The sequence below is a fragment of the Pyrgilauda ruficollis genome, unplaced genomic scaffold, assembly GCF_017590135.1.
Source record: "Pyrgilauda ruficollis isolate IOZ18807 unplaced genomic scaffold, ASM1759013v1 scaffold29, whole genome shotgun sequence".
Lineage (NCBI taxonomy): Eukaryota > Metazoa > Chordata > Aves > Passeriformes > Passeridae > Pyrgilauda > Pyrgilauda ruficollis.
Genome location: NW_024524266.1, coordinates 12246156 through 12264558, shown reverse-complemented (window position 1 = coordinate 12264558; position 18403 = coordinate 12246156). Strand labels below are relative to the sequence as shown.

General features: G+C 46.6%; 1 protein-coding gene across 1 annotated transcript; it reads right to left on the bottom strand.

The window, feature by feature from the left end:
* Positions 1–10801: 10801 nt before the first annotated feature.
* On the bottom strand, positions 10802–13528 carry SAT1 (spermidine/spermine N1-acetyltransferase 1). The gene is made up of 6 exons (XM_041472400.1): positions 13257–13528; positions 13086–13137; positions 12920–13003; positions 11656–11757; positions 11530–11570; positions 10802–11313 (listed from the first exon to the last, which is right to left on the bottom strand). Exons 1-6 carry the CDS (start codon positions 13320–13322, stop codon positions 11143–11145), a joined length of 516 nt encoding a protein of 171 aa, XP_041328334.1. The 5' UTR covers positions 13323–13528; the 3' UTR covers positions 10802–11142.
* Positions 13529–18403: the final 4875 nt, after the last annotated feature.

Sequence of the window (18403 nt, the reverse complement as noted above, 5' to 3'; positions counted from 1 at the left end):
ATGTGCACTATGGTTTGAAAAGGGCACAGTGAAAATGTACAGTGGATTTTTTAATGCACCCTCTCCATTGTTGATTTTCTCCCTATACTAGTAAGGATTGATTTCTTACCAATCCCTTTCTCCTTTCTCCCCTTTCCTACTCCCAGCTCAGCAGTACAGTTGGAGGGGGCCACTCACTTCTCCCCAGGTTAAAGCTTAAGGGACATTTTTGTGGGGGCCTTGCAGCTGTGTAAGAGGAAAATCTCTTTCTCCAGGATGCACAAAGCTGGAGGTGGGAAGGCACCCAGTAGCACAGCTGTCCTCCAAGCCCTGATTTCACTCAAGGTGCTACAATAACACGAAAGTGTTGTTATTGTATTTCATAATGAGTTTTGTTTTGACTAGTGATATATTCTTTAAACATTTTGATGTTTAAACATTTAAACTTCAGGAAAATGAAATTAATTTGAGATTTTAAATAAATTTCATAGAGAACAACTTACTTGTAGCAAGGCAATCAAAAGGGGTCCTTGCTTCTGGGATGGAGATTTAGGCACAGATTTATTCAGTTGATCTATTTCATTTGTCCTAAAAAAAGGAAAGAAAGAGACAAACAAAATTGTATTTATAAGAAAGACGTTATCAGGGCCTTTCCAAGCATGCCTGTGCCACTACAGTGCCCTAATTCTCTTTATAGATTAAGAAGCCTGAGCCACCGTTATCTTACTGAAAACATAAGTAGACACAACCAATATGTTATATGATAATCCCAGGGCAGTGATGGGTTTGGATTGACAAATATTATTAAACACTTTGCTGGAGAAGTGCACCAAATGTTTCTCCTGGGGCATTCTTGAAGGTTACCTTTGATCAGGCTCAGCAGAGGTGAGGGTTTCCTGCCAAGTGCCAAGTTCCCTGGGCACTATTTACCTTCAGATGAGTCAGTGGGATGAGGGGTTGTCACAGGGCAGGGAAGGACAGATAAAACCAAGTGTTGCAGAGCTTCTGACTAAAAAGAAACTGGCAGGTGCTGGGTGCCTGACCAGAATTTTCAGGGCTCATTTGCAGGAGGTGTTGCCAGCAGTGCTGGTGTGAGCTCACAGGGCCAGGCTGCACTGAGCCTTGGAAGGAGGTGGCCCAAGGAGGCTGGTCTCAAGATGATGCTGAGCCCCCACACCCACACATCAGGTGACATGGGCAGCCCAGAGGACCACAGGACCTCCTGCCTTTTTCACAAAATAAAAGGCATGGGAAAAAGCCCAAATGGCACCCAGCCACTGCCCTCCAGGAAAAGAGAGGAGACAGGCTTATTGCACTGGAGATGTGGCTCAGCCATTAGTCAGCCGCACCACAGGACTCTGTGGGATGTGGGCTCTCCTGCCATGCCAAACTCCCTGTAACACCTCCAAGGAGGCAGCCAGCAGGTACATCTGGGCTGCCAGTCCTTGCTGTGGGGACCAGGTCCTTACCCTGCTGGGACACAGTCAGGGACACATTGGGGTTCCCAGTGGAGCATGTCTTTTTCGGCTGGACAAAGGACACAAAACATGGCACTTGGCTGCAATGGGCAGCAATTTCCAAAAGAGAGGGTGTAGTACACACTTCTTATTGGTAGTTGTAACAGTCTCCTATTTAATTCTCTAGTAATACAGTTGTCTCAAGAATAAAACACTTGCAATAAATTATTTTATATAAAAATGCAGTGTTTGGTGTCTTCAACACACTTTCTGTTGACTTCCCTGTGATACAGAAGAGAATAGAACTATTCCAGTTGAAAGGACCTACAAAGAAGATCTAGTCCAACAGCCTGACCACTTCAGGGTGATCAAAAGTCAAAGCAGATTGTTAAGGGCATTGTCCAAATGCCTCTTAAACACTGACAGTCTCGGGCCACTGACCACCTCTCTAGGAAGCTGGTTCCAGTGTTTAATCACACTCCTGCCAAAGAGGTTCCTAATGTCCAGTCTAAACCTCCCCTGATGATGCAGCTTTGAACCATTCCCACACATCCCATCACTGGATCCCAGGGAGAAGGGATCATCACCTCCCTCTCCACTTCTCCTCCCCAGGAAGCTGTAGAGAGCAATGAGGTTGCCCTTCAGCCTCCTTTTATCCAAGCATTGAACAGAACTGGCCCTAGAACTGAGCCCTGAGGAGCACCACTGGTGACCAGCTACGTGTAGACCCATTAACTGCAACCCTCTGAGCCCTGCCCTTCAGCCAGATTTCACCCAGCCCACTGTAATCCCACTCATCCCACAGCTGAACCAAGCATTATAAATTCACTGCTACACCCTTAATGGAAACTACTAAAAAAACTTATCATGGTCAGGTGAAACTCATGTACTATTTATGCACATTATCACTCAGGTACTAACTGTATTTGCTGTGAATGAAGTCAAACTCCACTCTGTGTCTGTGGGAAAAGTCTTTTAACTATGGCTTTAATGGGGCAGAACAAGAGGAACTCACATATGTGCGCTCACTCACACGTGATGTGAGTCACACATAACTCTGAGACTATGTGATTAAATAAACTACCCTGAAAAAAAGGGGATTTAGTTAATGGCGTCAGCTCTTCTGGATGCCCATGGAGATTGTTCTCAGGTGTCACAGGGAAAGCTGATTTAAAGTCAGCCCTGGACATCCTGGCTGTACTTGTCTGGCCTGGGGTTGTGGCTGAGTTTGCAGTGTTTTGGTAAAAGAGACTCTCTGGAAAAAATATTGATGTTTCATGCCAGCTGCATTGCAGAAATCTGCTTTTGGGAAGACTTGCTGCTTCACCGCAGGGTGCTGTATTTCTTCACTTACAAAACTCAGTGTATGTTTTACCCATGTGAGACAGGCAGCCAAGTGTGCTGCCATCCACAGCACTGTAACACACCCTTGGTCTTCACGTTCCAGTCTGAAAGCCTCTTCAGACCAGGCACTTCCCTGTCTGAAGGAGAAGTTTGAGCTTCCTTTCCCTGTGATGCAGAGTAGCTGCTGAGGGGGCCCAGCAGCAGAGCAGAGCCGAGCCATTGCCAGCCCTGCTCTGCCCTTGGCATGCCCAAAAGCCTGGGGAAGGACAAACCCACGCTTGCCCCCGTGTCTGCCTGCGTTTGCCTCAGTGGGTTTCTCCTCCATCGTGCCCCCACCATGTGGCCACTGAGGCCACAGCTGTGACTCTGCCTGTGGTGTCCCAGCAGGCACTAAATCCTGGCTGCCCCAGCTCAGCCCTGCTGCAGAGAAGCAGCCTCAGACAAAGCCAGGCTCTCCTCAAACACTGTTTGCCATGTCATGAGACTGCTGGGGCTCAGCCTTCCTGGAAAAGGGCACAGTCTTGGCATTGGCTGGCATGGTGTCCCCATGTGTGTGTGTTGGCAGGAGCTGAGCCTGCAGGTGTCCCCTACGCTGCAGCCAGGCAGGTTTTGCTGGCTGCAGTCTCACCAGAAACAACACTAGGAGGATTTGCCAATGGAACTGTCTGTGTATCTCCTGTGGAGTACTCAGTGTGACCTTCAGTGCAGAGCAAGTGCTTGGGCACCAGGCGGTTGAGAGCTTCCAGCAGCTCAGGGACACCTCCATGCCCCTCTGTTCTGTGCCAGCTCCCACAGAAACTCCTCTGAAACATCCTGCAGCACCTGTGATGAGCTTGGTGCTATTTAGAGCTGTGTAAGGCCATGTGTAAGGCCACCATGGTTGAGCTTGGAAAAGATAATGAAAGAGAAGGACCAGCTGCAAGTGCCATTGTCCCCACGGTGCTGGGGCTTTGCACGTGCAGGGCAGCCCAGCCAGCTGCGGGGCTGTGTCTGCACTCTGGGAAGGGATGAAGGCTGGCCCAGCACAGCCCACAGCATGCTGGTGCTTCCAAACCTTTCATTGCAAGCTGCAAGAGCCTGAGGTGCATCTATATTTTATTTATATTCTTTACTTCTGTAAACAGGAGCACCTGATGATTTAGAACTTAAATGAAAGGACTGTCACTGCTTGGATCCAAAAGGCTCAACAGTTTCCTTAAGAACAAATGGGAGATAATGTCAGATCCTCCTCGCTTTTAGACCTGTGTAAAAGGACCTTTCACTTTTGCAGTTCAGTGCTTATTGCAGAAAATACCCCAGCTGAGAAACCAGATGTAAGCCTGTGTAAGGGAAGCCCCAGCTGCCCAAACTGCTGGAGAGGCACACAGCTATTGAAGCAAACCTGGCCTGCCTGGGAGTGAAGCAAGGATGCCTGAGTATATTGAGCTGTGGGGGCAAAAAGTGCTTTGGCTTTTAACAACAGAAAACAGCTTGTTGACACCAAGCCCAAAAGGCAAGTCAAGGAGCTCTGGGGTTCTGAGTCCCTGCAGGACTCCTGTAATCAAATTTCAAACTGTGGTGATGGCAAACCCAGCATGCAAATACAGCATAGTTTTATTACTTTGTGCTGAGAAGGTAATCAACTCATGCCTATAAATCCTGAGCATTTGCTTACGTAATTTATTTTTGTTTTCCTTTGGGATTCTTTAGCCTTGTCCTGACTTCACTGTCATTTGGACCAGCTGTACTTTGTAATGCAGTGGACTTTAGTTTATCACCCCATTTTACAGTCTGGCAGCTTTACAGCTTTCAGAGATATGTAGTTACATAAAATGGGTGTGCTTTCTTGCCTAGCTAAAGAATAGCCACCATCCCTCAAAATTTCAGCTAGTTTTGGTTTTGTTTAAAACTGGATTAATAAGGTGTTATTTCTTTGATCCTAGCACTTGTTGCTGTCTCCATCTGCCAGTTCTGCCTGTTGCTCTTCAGCAACAAATAATTCCTGCTCCTACACCACCAAATCCAAAATTAGTACTTACTAATCCATTGTTATGGCTAATGAAATCAGTGGGAGGTAAAAATAATCCAGAGATTATTAATCTATCCCAAGAATATGCCTCTCAGACCTCAGATTTTGTGAAATAATTCTTACAGTTTGTTCTGATTACATTATCTGGAAAGAAAAAAGCCTAAACTGTTTCCCTTGATGCTGCTTCCTCTGCTGGGTGTGTGACTTCCTGCGGCAGTCTGCGGTCAGCTCTTGCACCTGGCTTCCTTCAGTGCTGCAGATCTCTTCTCCTGCCTCCTTTTTAATTTACATTTTCTGCCCCAGTGGCAAAGCTACACCTCTCTATGGAGGTTATGACCTCTAGGAGTGGTGAGTGCAGAGTTTGACCCATCTCTCTATATTAACTCTGAAAAAGGCCCATGTACCTGCAACTGTAGCTAAAACACACTGAGGCAGTGGTTGGAAACGTTCTGGTACATTTGTGCTAGACCGTGGCAGGAAGCTGGCTGGGGGAGAAACCCGATCCTATCATGTGAACTGATTACAAAAGGCATGAGACTACAGACCAAAACTACGAGTCTTGTTTCCTCCTGCACAAGGTGTGTGGTGCTGTTTGTGTGTCGGTGACTCAAGTGGGCCAAATCTGGAAGTTCAGGGAGGTCACAGAGAGCCCCGACTGGAGTTTGCTCATCAGGAGAGCAATAAAGAAAATCTGTTCAAAGGTACCTCCACAGCGGTATCTGGGTGTCCAGTTATAGTAACCAGCTTTCCAAAGTCTCACCCCTGCAGTTTTATCAGTGTGTTTTGAAAGTAACACTGCAATATCCAGTTACTTGGAAACACTGATGGGCTTTCATGTGGAAAGCTATCGTGTCTCTCACGTTTTTTTTCTGTGTGGAGAAGTTTCTAGTAGGAATTCCAGGGATTCATGTCTCAATCCTGCACAGTGGGCTCCTGGGAGGTGATCTGAAGGTGTAAACCCACCTTAGAATACTGTACAACAAACTTTCAGGAGAGGACGGGTGCCTGCTTTTGTCTTACCAAAGCATGTTATTTTTAGTCCGTTTTAGTGGCGAAGGGAAATAGTTCAAGAAAACGGAGGTTCGTTTTTCCTTTGAGTGGATGTGACCATCTGACACCTGCTATATCAACGATTGAAATACGCAAAGTTCAGAACAAAATAAACAGAATTATTTACCTGAGAGCAGTTTCTGAACAGGGTGTTTGTTTTCCATCCTCACAAGCTAATTATCCCCTGGGGCTTTTTGTCTCTTGCTTTAGCCCGGAGTAAATCTATGAAATGAAACCGAAACTGGTTTGAAGATGGAATTTCTTCCACCTTACTCAGTATTTTCAGTTGAGATGTTTACCTGTGCTTTATTCTGTTACAGAGTGTTTCTGATAGCAGAAAAAGTCAGAGCTCAGCAGGGCAAGGCCTGAGGGTGGGGAGAGGCGCATCTCCCCGTGCTGCACTGTGTTGGGCTGGTTTCCTGCCCCAGAGCCCGCACCCACCGTCCTCAGCCTCACACCCTTCTCCTCCACAAGCTCCCTCTGGGAACAAGTCTGAGCTCCTGATGGGTTCTGAAGCCCTCCATCAAGGTTGTATTTCCCCAAAAAAACCATATGGACAGCAAAAAAAGTTTTTAGCCAGGACTTGGTGAGAGAAAGAAGAGTCCTGGGAAGGAATCTTGCCTGGATAGTGAAGTTAGAGCCTGCTTTGAGTCTGCAGCAAGATTAAACATTAGCAGCAGGCTCGGTGCTGCTGAGCTGCTTGGTTTCAGACAGCAGCTGAGGCCTTCCTTTAAATTGAAGCCACTTTTCTGACACCTGAGATTTAAAAAAAAAAAAAAAAAAAAAAAAAAAAAAAGCAACCTGCCCAGGCCAGCAAAACAAGCGGGTACAGCCGAGTCCGTTGCGTGAGGGGAATCATTTAAACGCGCAGGTTTGGTCCCTCGGCGCTGCCATCCGTCCGTCCGTGTGAGGGCCCGAGCTCAGCTCAGCTTCCGCTCCCCGAGGGCCGCTGAGGGAGAGCGCGGGGGAGCGAGCGCTGTGGGGAGGAAGCTTGAGCAAGCCGAAGGAAATAAAGCTTCTGGTCAACTCAAAGAAAGGGAGGCACGACACACACCCTTGGGCTGGCCTCCAGCCCGAGGCAGCGCTGCCTGGCGGGGAATTAGACCGAGCTTTCCCGAGTCCCGCTCCGTACGGAGCTGGTGTTTGCCCCGAGCTGACGCCTCGGCTCCCCCGGGCCAGGCTCCAGGACGGCGACTCTCCCAAGACAAAACATCGAGCAGGAATGCAGTAAAACCCCCATATGCTTTTTCGGTGGAAAAGGTTGCATTGGGTTTTTTTTATTACATCGACAGCGAAGGCTCTTTACAAGAAGAGAGGAGGGGGAAGGGTTGTTTTTCTCACATGTATTTTGTTTTAACTTATGTAGACAAAAAAAAAAAGCCTCCTTGCACGTCGTCGCTATGGCTACGGCCCGGATCATTGTGCAGGAGCCTGTGAACAGGAAAAGGCCAAGCGGAGCGGGGCGGCGAGCCCGGCGCTCCCTCTGCACGGGCCTGACGCATCCTCCGGCCGTAAGTCTGTCCAAGGCCACCCTTCTGTCCCCACCCGATGGGAATGTGGAAACTGCCATTGCGAAATGTTCCGCTGGCTGGCTCAGCGTGAGGAGAACTTCCCGGGGCATGAGTTTGAGAGGGAGAGCGAGGAGGAGCTTTGCGCCTCGGCTCCCTGGAGATGTTATCAGCGCTGGTTACACTCGCTCCCTAACTCTCCCCGGAGGCAGGCTCGCTGCAGCCGGGGGGCAGCGCGGCGCTGGCTGCCCCGCAGGGCGCACGGCAGCCCAGTGCCTCTGCTGCCATGGGCTCCACTGGTGCGACACCAGCGAGCAGCTCAAAGCCAGCTGGTATGGCTCAGCCCCCACCACAGGCTGGCTCTCAGCTTGGCGGTGTGATTGTGGTCCTGGAACCGAGGAAAGTCACACTTGGTGAGGTTTCTCCAGCACCTAAAGCCACAGAAAACATTGTGCTGTATGTCTCAGTTGTAGTTCCAGAAGCACTTTGGTCCTTCCGTAGCTTGAGAAAAAGTTATTGAGGGAATTTAAAATTGGTCTGTTCTTGACCCACGGCATTACCACATCACTGTTGGAGACTCTTACCAAAACTGTGAGAATACTTCTGCTGGTTCTGCCTCTTAGGATCTCAGCAAAAGTCATACCTGAAAGGTTGGTCCTTGAATTTCCTTTCACATGTGAATGTTTAAAATTATCCCCACTGGCTAGAAAAGGTCTTCTCATTCAGCACTGCCTCACTTGTTTTCTGTGACTGCCTGAGAATCCATTCCATCAGAATTCATTTAGAAAATGCAATGGTAAGCCACATTGGCAGAAGACGAACAAGATATGATAAACAATTTTAAATTGATTGAAAATTTAACTAAGCTGCTTACTTTTCTAATTATGATGCCTAATTAGTTAGCTTGTTCCATTCAGTCATGCAGCTTTGATAGCTTTATTGTGCTCCAGAAGTCTGGGGCCTGAGATTTAAGCAGGCCTGCCCTAGATATCTAATGAACTGTTAATTTAAAAATAAAACCACTCTTAAACTACTCTACTACCAATCACCTTCTGGTCTGATAAATGGAGCCAGAAGCACAAGCTTAAAATAACTTCAAAACAGATTGCACTAGGACTGAGATGCAGTAGATATGAGATGCAGGAGATGAGATGAGGTTAATGTAGCTTACAGAGTAACCAGTGAAGTTACTACATCTTCATCAAGAAGATACAACACCCTGATGCTCAGTGAGAACTGCTGGAGACCATCTCCTCTTTCCCATTCTGCCTCCATCACCAGCTCTTGGGCTGGTTCCTTGGCTATCCTGTTCTCACTTCTTTTGGCCTACTGAATTCCAGAAGAGAGCAGACTCAGCAAGGGTAGGGAAGTTTGTAGCCTGGCATTTAATCTTTGGCCAAGCAAGAAACACAGATTTCTGCTCCCTTTGGGTAGGAGAGGGATTGAGCCTCTGGCTGCTGTGTGTGGTAGGAATGCTGCCACAGCAGCTGAGGTGCTGCACAGACTGGGGCAGTCCTGGAAAGGGATGTTTCCTATGCAGAACCAGAACCTTGCTCAGTCAAGGTCATTTTTGTGACAGGTTCCACTCTCAGTCCAGCTGGAGTAAGTCCAGATAAGCACTGGAACCATATCACAGAACCATAGAATGGTTTGGGTTGGAAGGGACCTCACAGGCCATCTCCTTCCAAGCTCTTCCATGGTCAGGGATGTCACCCACAAGACCAGGTTGCTCAAATCCAGCCTGGCCTTGAATGCTTCCAGGGATGAGACATCCACAACTCTAGAAACCCATTCCAGTGCCTCACCACCCTCACAGTAAAAATTTCTTCTTACTAGCTAGTCTAAACCTGTCCTCCTGCAGCTTACAGCCCTCTTGCCCCTGTGAAAAGTCCCTCTCTAGCTTTCCCCTTTAGGTGCTGGAAAGCTGCTGGGTCTCCCTGGAGCCTTCTCTTCTCCAGGCTGAGCAGGTCTGACTTTCAGTCTGTGTTCGTGAGAGAGTTGCTCCAGCCCTCTGATCATCATGGCCTCCTCTGGATTCACTCCAGCAGGTCCACATCCTTCTGATGTTGAGGACCCCAGGGCTGGATGCAGCACTCTGGGTGGGTCTCACCAGAGGGGAGCAGAGGAACAGAGCCCCCTCCCTTGACTGGCTGCCCACAGGGCTTTGAATGCAGCCCAGGACATGGGCTTTCACTGGTTTTCTGGGCTGCAAGTGCACATTGCCAAGACAATGTTGAGCTTCTTGTCCACCACTGCCCCCAAGGAAGAGCTACCTTCTGCTCTCCCCCAAGAGCTGCTGTATTTTTTATTAGTGTTCTCACTCTTGAAGCAACAGCTGACAGCCAAACCTCATTCCTGGGCACTGCTGACTGCACATCAGCTAAAAACTAAAACAAAACAGAAAATAAGAACAGTTTCATGCACAGCTCTCTGTTGGCTCTGGGCAGAGTGATACCTTATTCTTACAATTAGTTCAGCATTTCCCATGGCTGAAACAGTCGCTGCCCACTACTCTCTAGGAGGAGGAAACATCTTCCATGTGACACATGATTTATGCAGTGACCAACAGGTTTAAAACCTTGTTTTATTTAAACCTGTTTATGCTACAAGGCAGCTAAGTCTCTTCCCTCCTTTGAAGTGAAAGCAACGCTGGCCAAAAAAAGCCTTTTATTGCAGGGTTACCAGAGAGCAAAAGGAGAGCAGCACAAAGTTTGCACACATCCACTTTCACCATCAGCTTACAAGAAGTGCAAACACAGTACTGCAAAATTGTTAATTTGTTTCAAAGACAATTTAAAAATTGATGAGCAGCACTGTTTTCACCTGCTACCATACAAAGGCTAGAAAACAGAGGGCTGATTTCCTACCACTTAGCACTTACAGCTCAGCACAGCCACTGAGGCTCAGCAGAAATGCAGAACCTGATCTGAAATCATGATCAGAAACACATGCCACCTGAAGCATTCGAGTTTGGTGGTTTAGGAATCACACAATTGAGCTTTTTGTGTGGTTTGTAAATATACTTTCATGTGACCAGTCATAACCAATTTTTTGTTACTCAGGCCTTGAAACCACACCAGGATGCATCTTTCCCTTTGAGGCTATGCCCTTCCAGCTGAGGTGCTCTGCAGGTAAGTGGAAGACCCAAGCTCTGGACTTTCTGGATCAGCTGTCCAGAGAGCAGCAACCTAACTTAGGGACTCCAACTGTACCTAAAAATATAGGTCACAAGGGAGGATGCCCTGCACCAGCAGGGGTTGATCTCAAACCATTTCAGTCAGGTGCTCAGAACCTTGCCACCAGGTCCCACAGGCACACAAGTATCCTTTCATGCCACTGGGACCCTGGTAAACCATTTAATTTGTGAGAAGGCTGACGTCAATCCAGTCTTTTATTAACCTGCATGTTATTTGATGGAAAACTTTATGTGAGAATTGAAGTCAAAACTACTGCCATGAAGTGAAAACACTATTTTATTTTTATAAAAGACAATAATTAAAACAAACCCTACCAGTGTGTACATTGTACACATTTGAATGACACTTACAAGAATGAAGTCTCCATATACAGGGATTACAAGCCCACACTGGTAAAGGATGCACACAAGCACATACTGAACTTCACAGATGCCTCCGCTCCAGATCACAGTACCATTACTCTATAACCACACCTGCACTGCCATTATTAGCATCCACACTACTTTATTCCACTACAAAGTGTACATACACAGAAAGCAAGAAGTTTATTCAGAGAGCACATATATTCGCAGAAAACATTTATTTGCTGGAATAATCTCTCACTCCTCTGCTGCCATCTTCAAGAGATACTTCTTGTCAATCTTGAAGAGCCTCCAGCCCTCCTCGGTGGACAGATCCGAGGCGCCCCTTCTCTTGTAGAACCTGATGGAGGGTTCGTTCCACTCCGCGACGAGGAAGTGCATGCTGCTGCAGCGGCACTTCACAGCCACCTGCAAAGCCAATGCCACACGGTCACAGCGCCCAGGAACAGCCCCAGTGACAACCAGCCACATTACTCAGCAACTGCACACCACCACAAGTCACTGAGTTCGTTCCAGCAGCCACTGCAGCATTTCTCAGTTTACCAGACTCTAGGCAATGTTTTAAGCTGTCTAGAGTCCTGCCACCTCCTTTAATTCTTGTTTAGACTTAGCACTTAGACATACCTGACTCAAGTTCTTCAGAATTTCTGACCCAATACCAAGTCCTGAAAAATCAAAAAACAAGAAGCTTAAGTTTTAAATCTACAGAAGCCCTAGGGGTAGCAACTCATCTAATTCTGCAATAGGTACCTCTGTACTCAGCCATCACATAAAAATCTTCAAGGTACAGCAGTTTCCCAATCCACGGATCGTAAGTGAAGTAATACATGGCAAAGCCCACAACGCATGTTTCTGAAACAAAGGGTGTAACTTCAGCTAGTCAGAATTTACAAGGTAAAAACACTAAGTTTTACATGCATGTTTAAACATACAGATTTTCTGAGACATGCAGATATTTGATACTAGATTACAATTAAAAATGAAGTTTGCAAATAAGCACACAATTGAAAACACAAGTCCTGACAAATTTGTATCAGCCTAACAGAAAAAAGATTGCTCTGTTCATACCCTGAAATCCTCAAAAGCACTGTCATAGTAAGGGCAAACATGCCCTTTTTCTACAAAATAATGCACACCCTGCTGATTCATTTTCAGTTGGGAAGACAAGTAAGTATTTTACACAGCAGCTCACAATCTAAATGATTGCCCCAGCTCTGCTTCCTTAGGAATAATCTGTCAAACCCTGATCTTTCCACGTATATTCCTCAGTAACTACTGTGCCAGAAGGCCTATTTACAGGCCACCTTTACAACAGCATTTCAAGCACTTTCACTTATGCTTCCACTGAGCATCATGCTATTTTCTTTACCTTCAGCACCAGGAAGTCAAGATAAGTAAAGCTGCAGCTTCAATTGTTAATTCTGTGGCTCAAGAGAGAAACCAACTCTTCCAACAACAGCCCACTCGAACATAAACCCTGAGTATTTTAATCTGCCGTAACACTCTGCACATACTCTAAGAGAAGCGTGCAAACAGGTTTCTGCCATCTACTGTGTCTTTGGTAAAGGTTTGGGAATAGCACTTGTCCCTGTAGGCCTTACCTCATATTATGATCATCTACTTTATTGTGTAACGGATCTTTTAGTTACCTCCCCGCCCATCCATGTACACAGAAGGGCCATGTACATGGCGAAGCTAGAGACTGTAACCTGAAGATTGGGGACAAATTAAAGAAAAAAATGTGATTCAACAGAATTACATAAAGTTAAGTCAGGGTCAAACAAGAAAAGCCATTTAATAATTGGAGTCAAGTACATTATGTTATACCTGATCTCCCATGCTTCCAGGATTAGCAACCACTTCAGCAGAGTATCACTACACATTATTGAATTTCACCAGTTAACCTAGTCCTCCTACCCCAGTCCACAGGTGGAACCTCATCTACAATCATTAATATTAAGCAAAGATGCTTCTGTGTATTTAGGGTCCAAAACTAAGTATCAGGAAGCCTCACCTTCAGACGACCACTGGTCTTTCGGCACTTCTGCAACCAGACAGTGGTAGAAAGGGTGCTCGCCAAAACCATCCTCAAGCAGCTCTGGAAAAGCAGAATACACACGCACCTGAGCCACAGGCGCTCACTCGGCCACCAACCGAGTGAGCTCTTGCACCCTCCGTACCTTTCTCAGTTAGCACCACCTGGTCCTCCATGTCCTCGTATTTCGCCAGTTCCTGGAAGAGAAGGAGGATGTGAGCGGCCTCTCCCCGCCCCCCCTCCCTTGCGCAACAGCTTGTTTTGCTCCGGCACCGGGCAGCGCTGCCCCCCGCCCCGCCCCGCATCCCGCCCGCACCTTGATCAGTCGCAGCAGGTCGGGACAGTCCTCGGGACGCGCGGCGCGGATGCTGAACGAGGCCATTTTCGGCGACGCTTCCCCCTGCGGCCCCCTCGGCTGACGAGTCCCCGGTGTGTGAACAGGAGGAGCAGCTGTTTCTTCATTCGTGTCCCGGGCGCGGCGGCCACCTGCGGTCAGTCAGGCTGCGAGCATGTCCCGGCGGCGTTCGACTGCTGGAGGTCCCGGTCCGCTACCGCTGCTTCCCCGGCTCGGAGAGTACAGCCCGTGCGCTCGGCCGCCACATTTAAAGACGTCCTCGCCCCGCCTTCCCCGCCCTCCAGCCAATAGAAGCGCCCGCCGTGCTCGCCCTCAGCCAATGGCCGCGCCCCTCCCCGGAATGCTGCCCGGGCCTGCAGCAACAGCTGCGGCCGTCTCGTGACTCGCCCTCCCCCCCCTCCACCCCATCCGCGCGCGGCGCCCCCTGGCGGGGCTGGGCGCTGCTGCAGGACGAGACCCCGGCAGCTCTGCCTGGGCGGCGGGAGCGGCCCTCAGGGACCCCCGGCACCGCCGGCCCTGCTTCTCCCGGCACCGCCGGCCCTGCTTCTCCCGGCACCGCCCGCCCTGCTTCTCCCGGCACCGGCTGCCGCGGGACCCCGAGAACCGAGCCCGACATCGCGCTCAGCTCGGGGCTGTCCCTGCGCGGGCGCCGTGTTAGGGGCCGTGGCGCCGCCCTGGCCGCAGGGTGCGGGGCGGCTTTGGGAGCAGTTCGTGCACCGTTGTGGGCACAGAGGGAAAAAGAGCCTCGGTGTTTGCAGGAAACGCGGAGCAGTGATCCGTATCCACCCGGGCGCGGGGAGCGTGTCTAGCACCCAGGTACGCCCCCGGGCAGGAGCGTCCTTACGGAGAAAGGTTCGAACCACTGAAGTTTAACCTTGGGAATGGGACGTTTCCCAGGCTGGCACACGCATCGTAACCCGCCCGACTGGAGGGGAAGGGGTTGTGTGGGAGAAGCACGAAGGAGTGGGTTTAAAGAAGGGGGATCTGCCGTAAGGGAGGCTCCGACACCATCCCGATGGATGTATGGATGTCACTGAGGAGAGCGGTGGGCGTGATGAGGAAAATTCCATCTCAGGAGACTCAACAACAAGACTTTGGAGTATGAAAGGATGGAGGAATTATCCTCAATCCTGTGCTCCCTCTGGATATTACCTAGAGATACTGCTGGATGCTGAGGAATGAGCTGGATCATGATCTCAATGGCCGTGTGGTCCACGGATCTACAGCTGGGCCACCCAGAGAAGTGCAACTCTTTGCCATATATGTGGTTTTGTTTCACCCTCTTCTTCTGTGCCACTGTCATGTGCATTCTTAGATATTGTAAAGCAGCTCTTTATCTTTCATTTAGCTGAATTTGGGATATGGGAAGACACTAAGTCATGCTGCTGACTCTCACAACACACCCCCATTTTTTCATGTGTCCAACAAGCTACAAGGTTGGCCTTCACTCTCAGAGGGACCAGCACAGAACAAGAGGATTGTATAAAGAAGTGTGTATAAAGTGTGTGTTTGGGTGGCTGGTGTTAGCACACAGTGGAAAGAGCCTGAAGGCCTGCGAGAGTAATTTAGGATTTATGCAAACACCCTAACTGGCTCACTTTACCCTCTACTGGAGCAAGAACAGAGATGCCCAAAGAACAGAAGCATTTCCATATCACTAAGCAACTGCCAGTGGCTAGTAGTAGAAAAGTTAAAATTTATTTCATGGGTTGTGAGTCTGGAAATCCCTCAGGACAGGGTGTTTAGTAGGGAGACTGATTCTGAATAAACTACCAAATAACAGATTCAGCTTAAAAACATAGCTTTAATGAATACAGATATTTTCATTCCCTGGAAATGATTAGACTGGGATCAGAAATAGGAAATACTGTCTCTGTGAGAGACAACAGCCTTTGTGTTGTCTCAACTCTCTTTGTTTTGCATTTCACAATGAGGAAGTCACACTATCAGGAAACCTACTGCTGTGTAAGAACACAAAGCGCCTGGTTTCTTTCTTCTCAAGTCAGAAAAGTCACATGATTTACAAGTTGAAGTCTCAGCAAAAAAAGACCCAAATATTTTCTCCCTTGACTGTTTTTGAAAGTCCTGCTTTAGTTTGCTTAGAAATATGCTGATATTGTGTTGCTCAAGATTATACTGTTAACTTGATTTAGCTTTCAAATTCACAAGGCAGAAGGAAAAAAATATTTAAAAAATGTCATGATGTGTCAAAAAGTTTAATGAAACAACATGAAATGCATAGAATTTAGTGAAAAAAAGGAAAATTAAAAATAGCTAATTAAGATATCTAGATCTCAGAGACTATAGTACAATTACTTAGTTATGTATTATTAGGGGAATTTTCCTAGAATAAGTAAGTTTAATAAGAATGGTAAGAATATTTTACAAAAAGGTTCCAAAATAAGTCAGTCTGTGAATTAATCAGACTGATTGGGCACGTGTTTTATGACTTCTTCCTTTTGTCTCTGGTCTGTTTGTCTTTGAGCAGGTTTCATGTCATCTTGACATAGCTGAGGCCAATGATGAAATCTTTAATGACCTGCACAGGGCTTGGATTTTATCCTTCAGTGGTCACAGCCTGTTGATCTGTCCTTCTTTCCAAGGAATGAGTAGTGGCAAGTCTTCTGAAAAGGATCAGCATTTTTTTTGAATTGTGCAAATATGTGTGCTGGCAGGTGGCTAGCAAACGTGTTTAAGGTAAACCAATGCTGAAATAATCTGTTATAATGAAATATGCACTGAATCTGGATTAGCTCTTCTGTACCAGCCAGCAGCTTCTTCCATGCAGAACCTGCTGACTGTGAATCCATCTGCATTTCCAAGAGGGTTGGACTTTGGTGTTTGAGAAAGTAAAATGGTTAGAACTATCTATAATGTGCATAATTCTTATTATTCTTACTGTATATTTTTCACTAAATATTACTCATAAGCGAAACAGAAAAATTGGTGCAAAATAGCAAGTGGCACTTTCTTTTTTAGCATATAACAGGGACTTTTATAAACAGCTGTTAATAAAAGCACGTGGAGCATTATGTAGTAACTGAGGCAAGTTTTCCCCACATCCTGCCCAGAGATGGAGGGCTTCTCTAGTCTGAAGATACAGGAAACTTCCAAGCCAGTTCCCCCAGATCATTTCATGGCAATGCAACTGAACAATTTATTCAGGGAGTTATGGGACCCCATCTGCACTTGTATCAAAAGCATGTTTTTATTTGCATCTAAATTTTTTTATGTTCTCTTTCCTTGGAGGATGGACAGAAAGGCTCAAAGTGGGCACCAACTTTCTTTCTTTACTGTTCAACTAATCAAAGTCTCTTCCTCTGTTTTAATTTTTGATTTCCTCCTTCGCTAGGAAGATTCCTTCCATTCCTGTATGAATGCCTCTCTCGTGCCTCAGAGGTTCTCCGTTTGTAATAAATAAGAGGAGAAGGAGAAAAACTCCTTATCCCACATTAAAATGTAGTGAGTTAATGATTTTTGATTGTGCTGATAAATTTTTCCAAGTATTTCTATCAAAGTTTTATGTCTGTCAAATCTGTGAAGCAAATTACGGAAAATTAATATTCAGTATTGACCTGTAATTTTTCATGATTTTGGACATTTGGGATTTTCTTATTGTTTTCAACTGATTGTTTTCTTCCTAGTCCTTAGACCTTGTGTTGATATTTATGAGTTCACAGTTGCTTCTGATGTTTTATTTAAGTAATTTAAAATTACAGTTTATCAGCACTAGGCTGTACATAGAAAAAAATATTAATCTCTGTCAGAATAGTACAAACACTAAAATACTGCAAGAGCAATGCTCAGAATTCAGGGCAAATGCAAAATTAACAGTTTCATGTGATAAAACTACATGAATTGCCATATGCTGGCAACAAAAAGTACCATAATTTTCCTTTATTATCTTTGAAAACATATTTTAGATCATTAGAACCCTATTCCTGTAGGCTAATACATCTTATCTGCAATTTGTAATTATGCAGTTTCATGAATTTGGGATTTAGACATAACTAATTATCTGTCTGAATCCAAAAATCATCTATATCATGTGTGCAAATGATTTGGGGTATAAAAGTTATAGAAATAAATGTTGGGAAAAATCCAGACAGGCCTCAGTTTTGGATAGAGTAAAACTATTATATCTGGATACAATAGAAGTCCCTTTGGCTCTGATGCTGCAGTGTACTTAAATCAGGGGGAAATATCTCAGGCCTTAAAAAGAAACCTATGAAATCTAAATTTTTCCTTATAACTAAGTGGGGTTTGCACAATGAGTAGGTGTTTTTATTATGTATCACAGTCACAGTTTTGTCTTTTGCACAGTCTTCTGCACTGCCTAGAGGTGATTCTTTTCATGGCACCTTGATTTTTGAACTTTCAGCACACATGCATACCAGGCTTCCACATTTTTTTTTCCCACGACCAGAGAGCGAGAAGCTTTGCAACAGCGCCCTCAGCTTTTTCACGGAATCACAGAATGGTTTCAGTTGGAAGGGACTTTAAAGACCACCTAGTTTTCAGGTGTTACCCTTACATGTAATGAATACTCTGTGTTTGCCAGCACATGATTTCTCATATCCTCATCCAGTCTCGCTGGTCATTTGCTCAGACTTCATCAAGGCGTGCCTAGCAACTTCATTGCTAACTTGTACCTCCTGTTTACACTGTTTTCCTGGCAAGCTGAAATGGCCAGAGAGAGCCACAAACATTGTGGTTGGTGTGGAGCCACGGGCTGTATATATCCCAGTGTCCGGCAGGTGCAGACACGATTTTGGCAAGTGCTCTGGCCCTTGTGGGCTCTGTGGTGTCTTGGCGCAGAGCCAGGGCTGCCCCTCTGCCACACACCCCAGTGCAGGCCCCATGTCATCGCTGCTCTAAGTTTGTCCAGCTCCCAGGAATAAAAAAAAATCTGATCAATTGAACTTCTTGATTATTCGCCTGTGCAAACCACACAGCTTATTTAACACAGCTGTATTTTCACAAAATCAATTAGGTTGGAAAAGACCAGAGATTATCATGTCCAACCTGTGACCAAACACCAACATGTCAACCAGACCACGGCACTGAGTGCCACACCCAGTTTTTCCTTAAGCACTTCTAGGGATGGT

Bases quoted from the DNA above. Each gene is read 5' to 3' on its own strand.
- SAT1 (XM_041472400.1), bottom strand. From the start codon at position 13,322: ATGGCCTCGTTCAGCATCCGCGCCGCGCGTCCCGAGGACTGTCCCGAC. The intron at 13,138-13,256 runs GTGCGGGCGGGA...CTTCTCTTCCAG, and splicing joins ACCTGCTGCGACTGATCAAG to GAACTGGCGAAATACGAGGA. The intron at 11,314-11,529 runs GTATGTCTAAGT...TTGGCTTTGCAG, and splicing joins TTCTGAAGAACTTGAGTCAG to GTGGCTGTGAAGTGCCGCTG.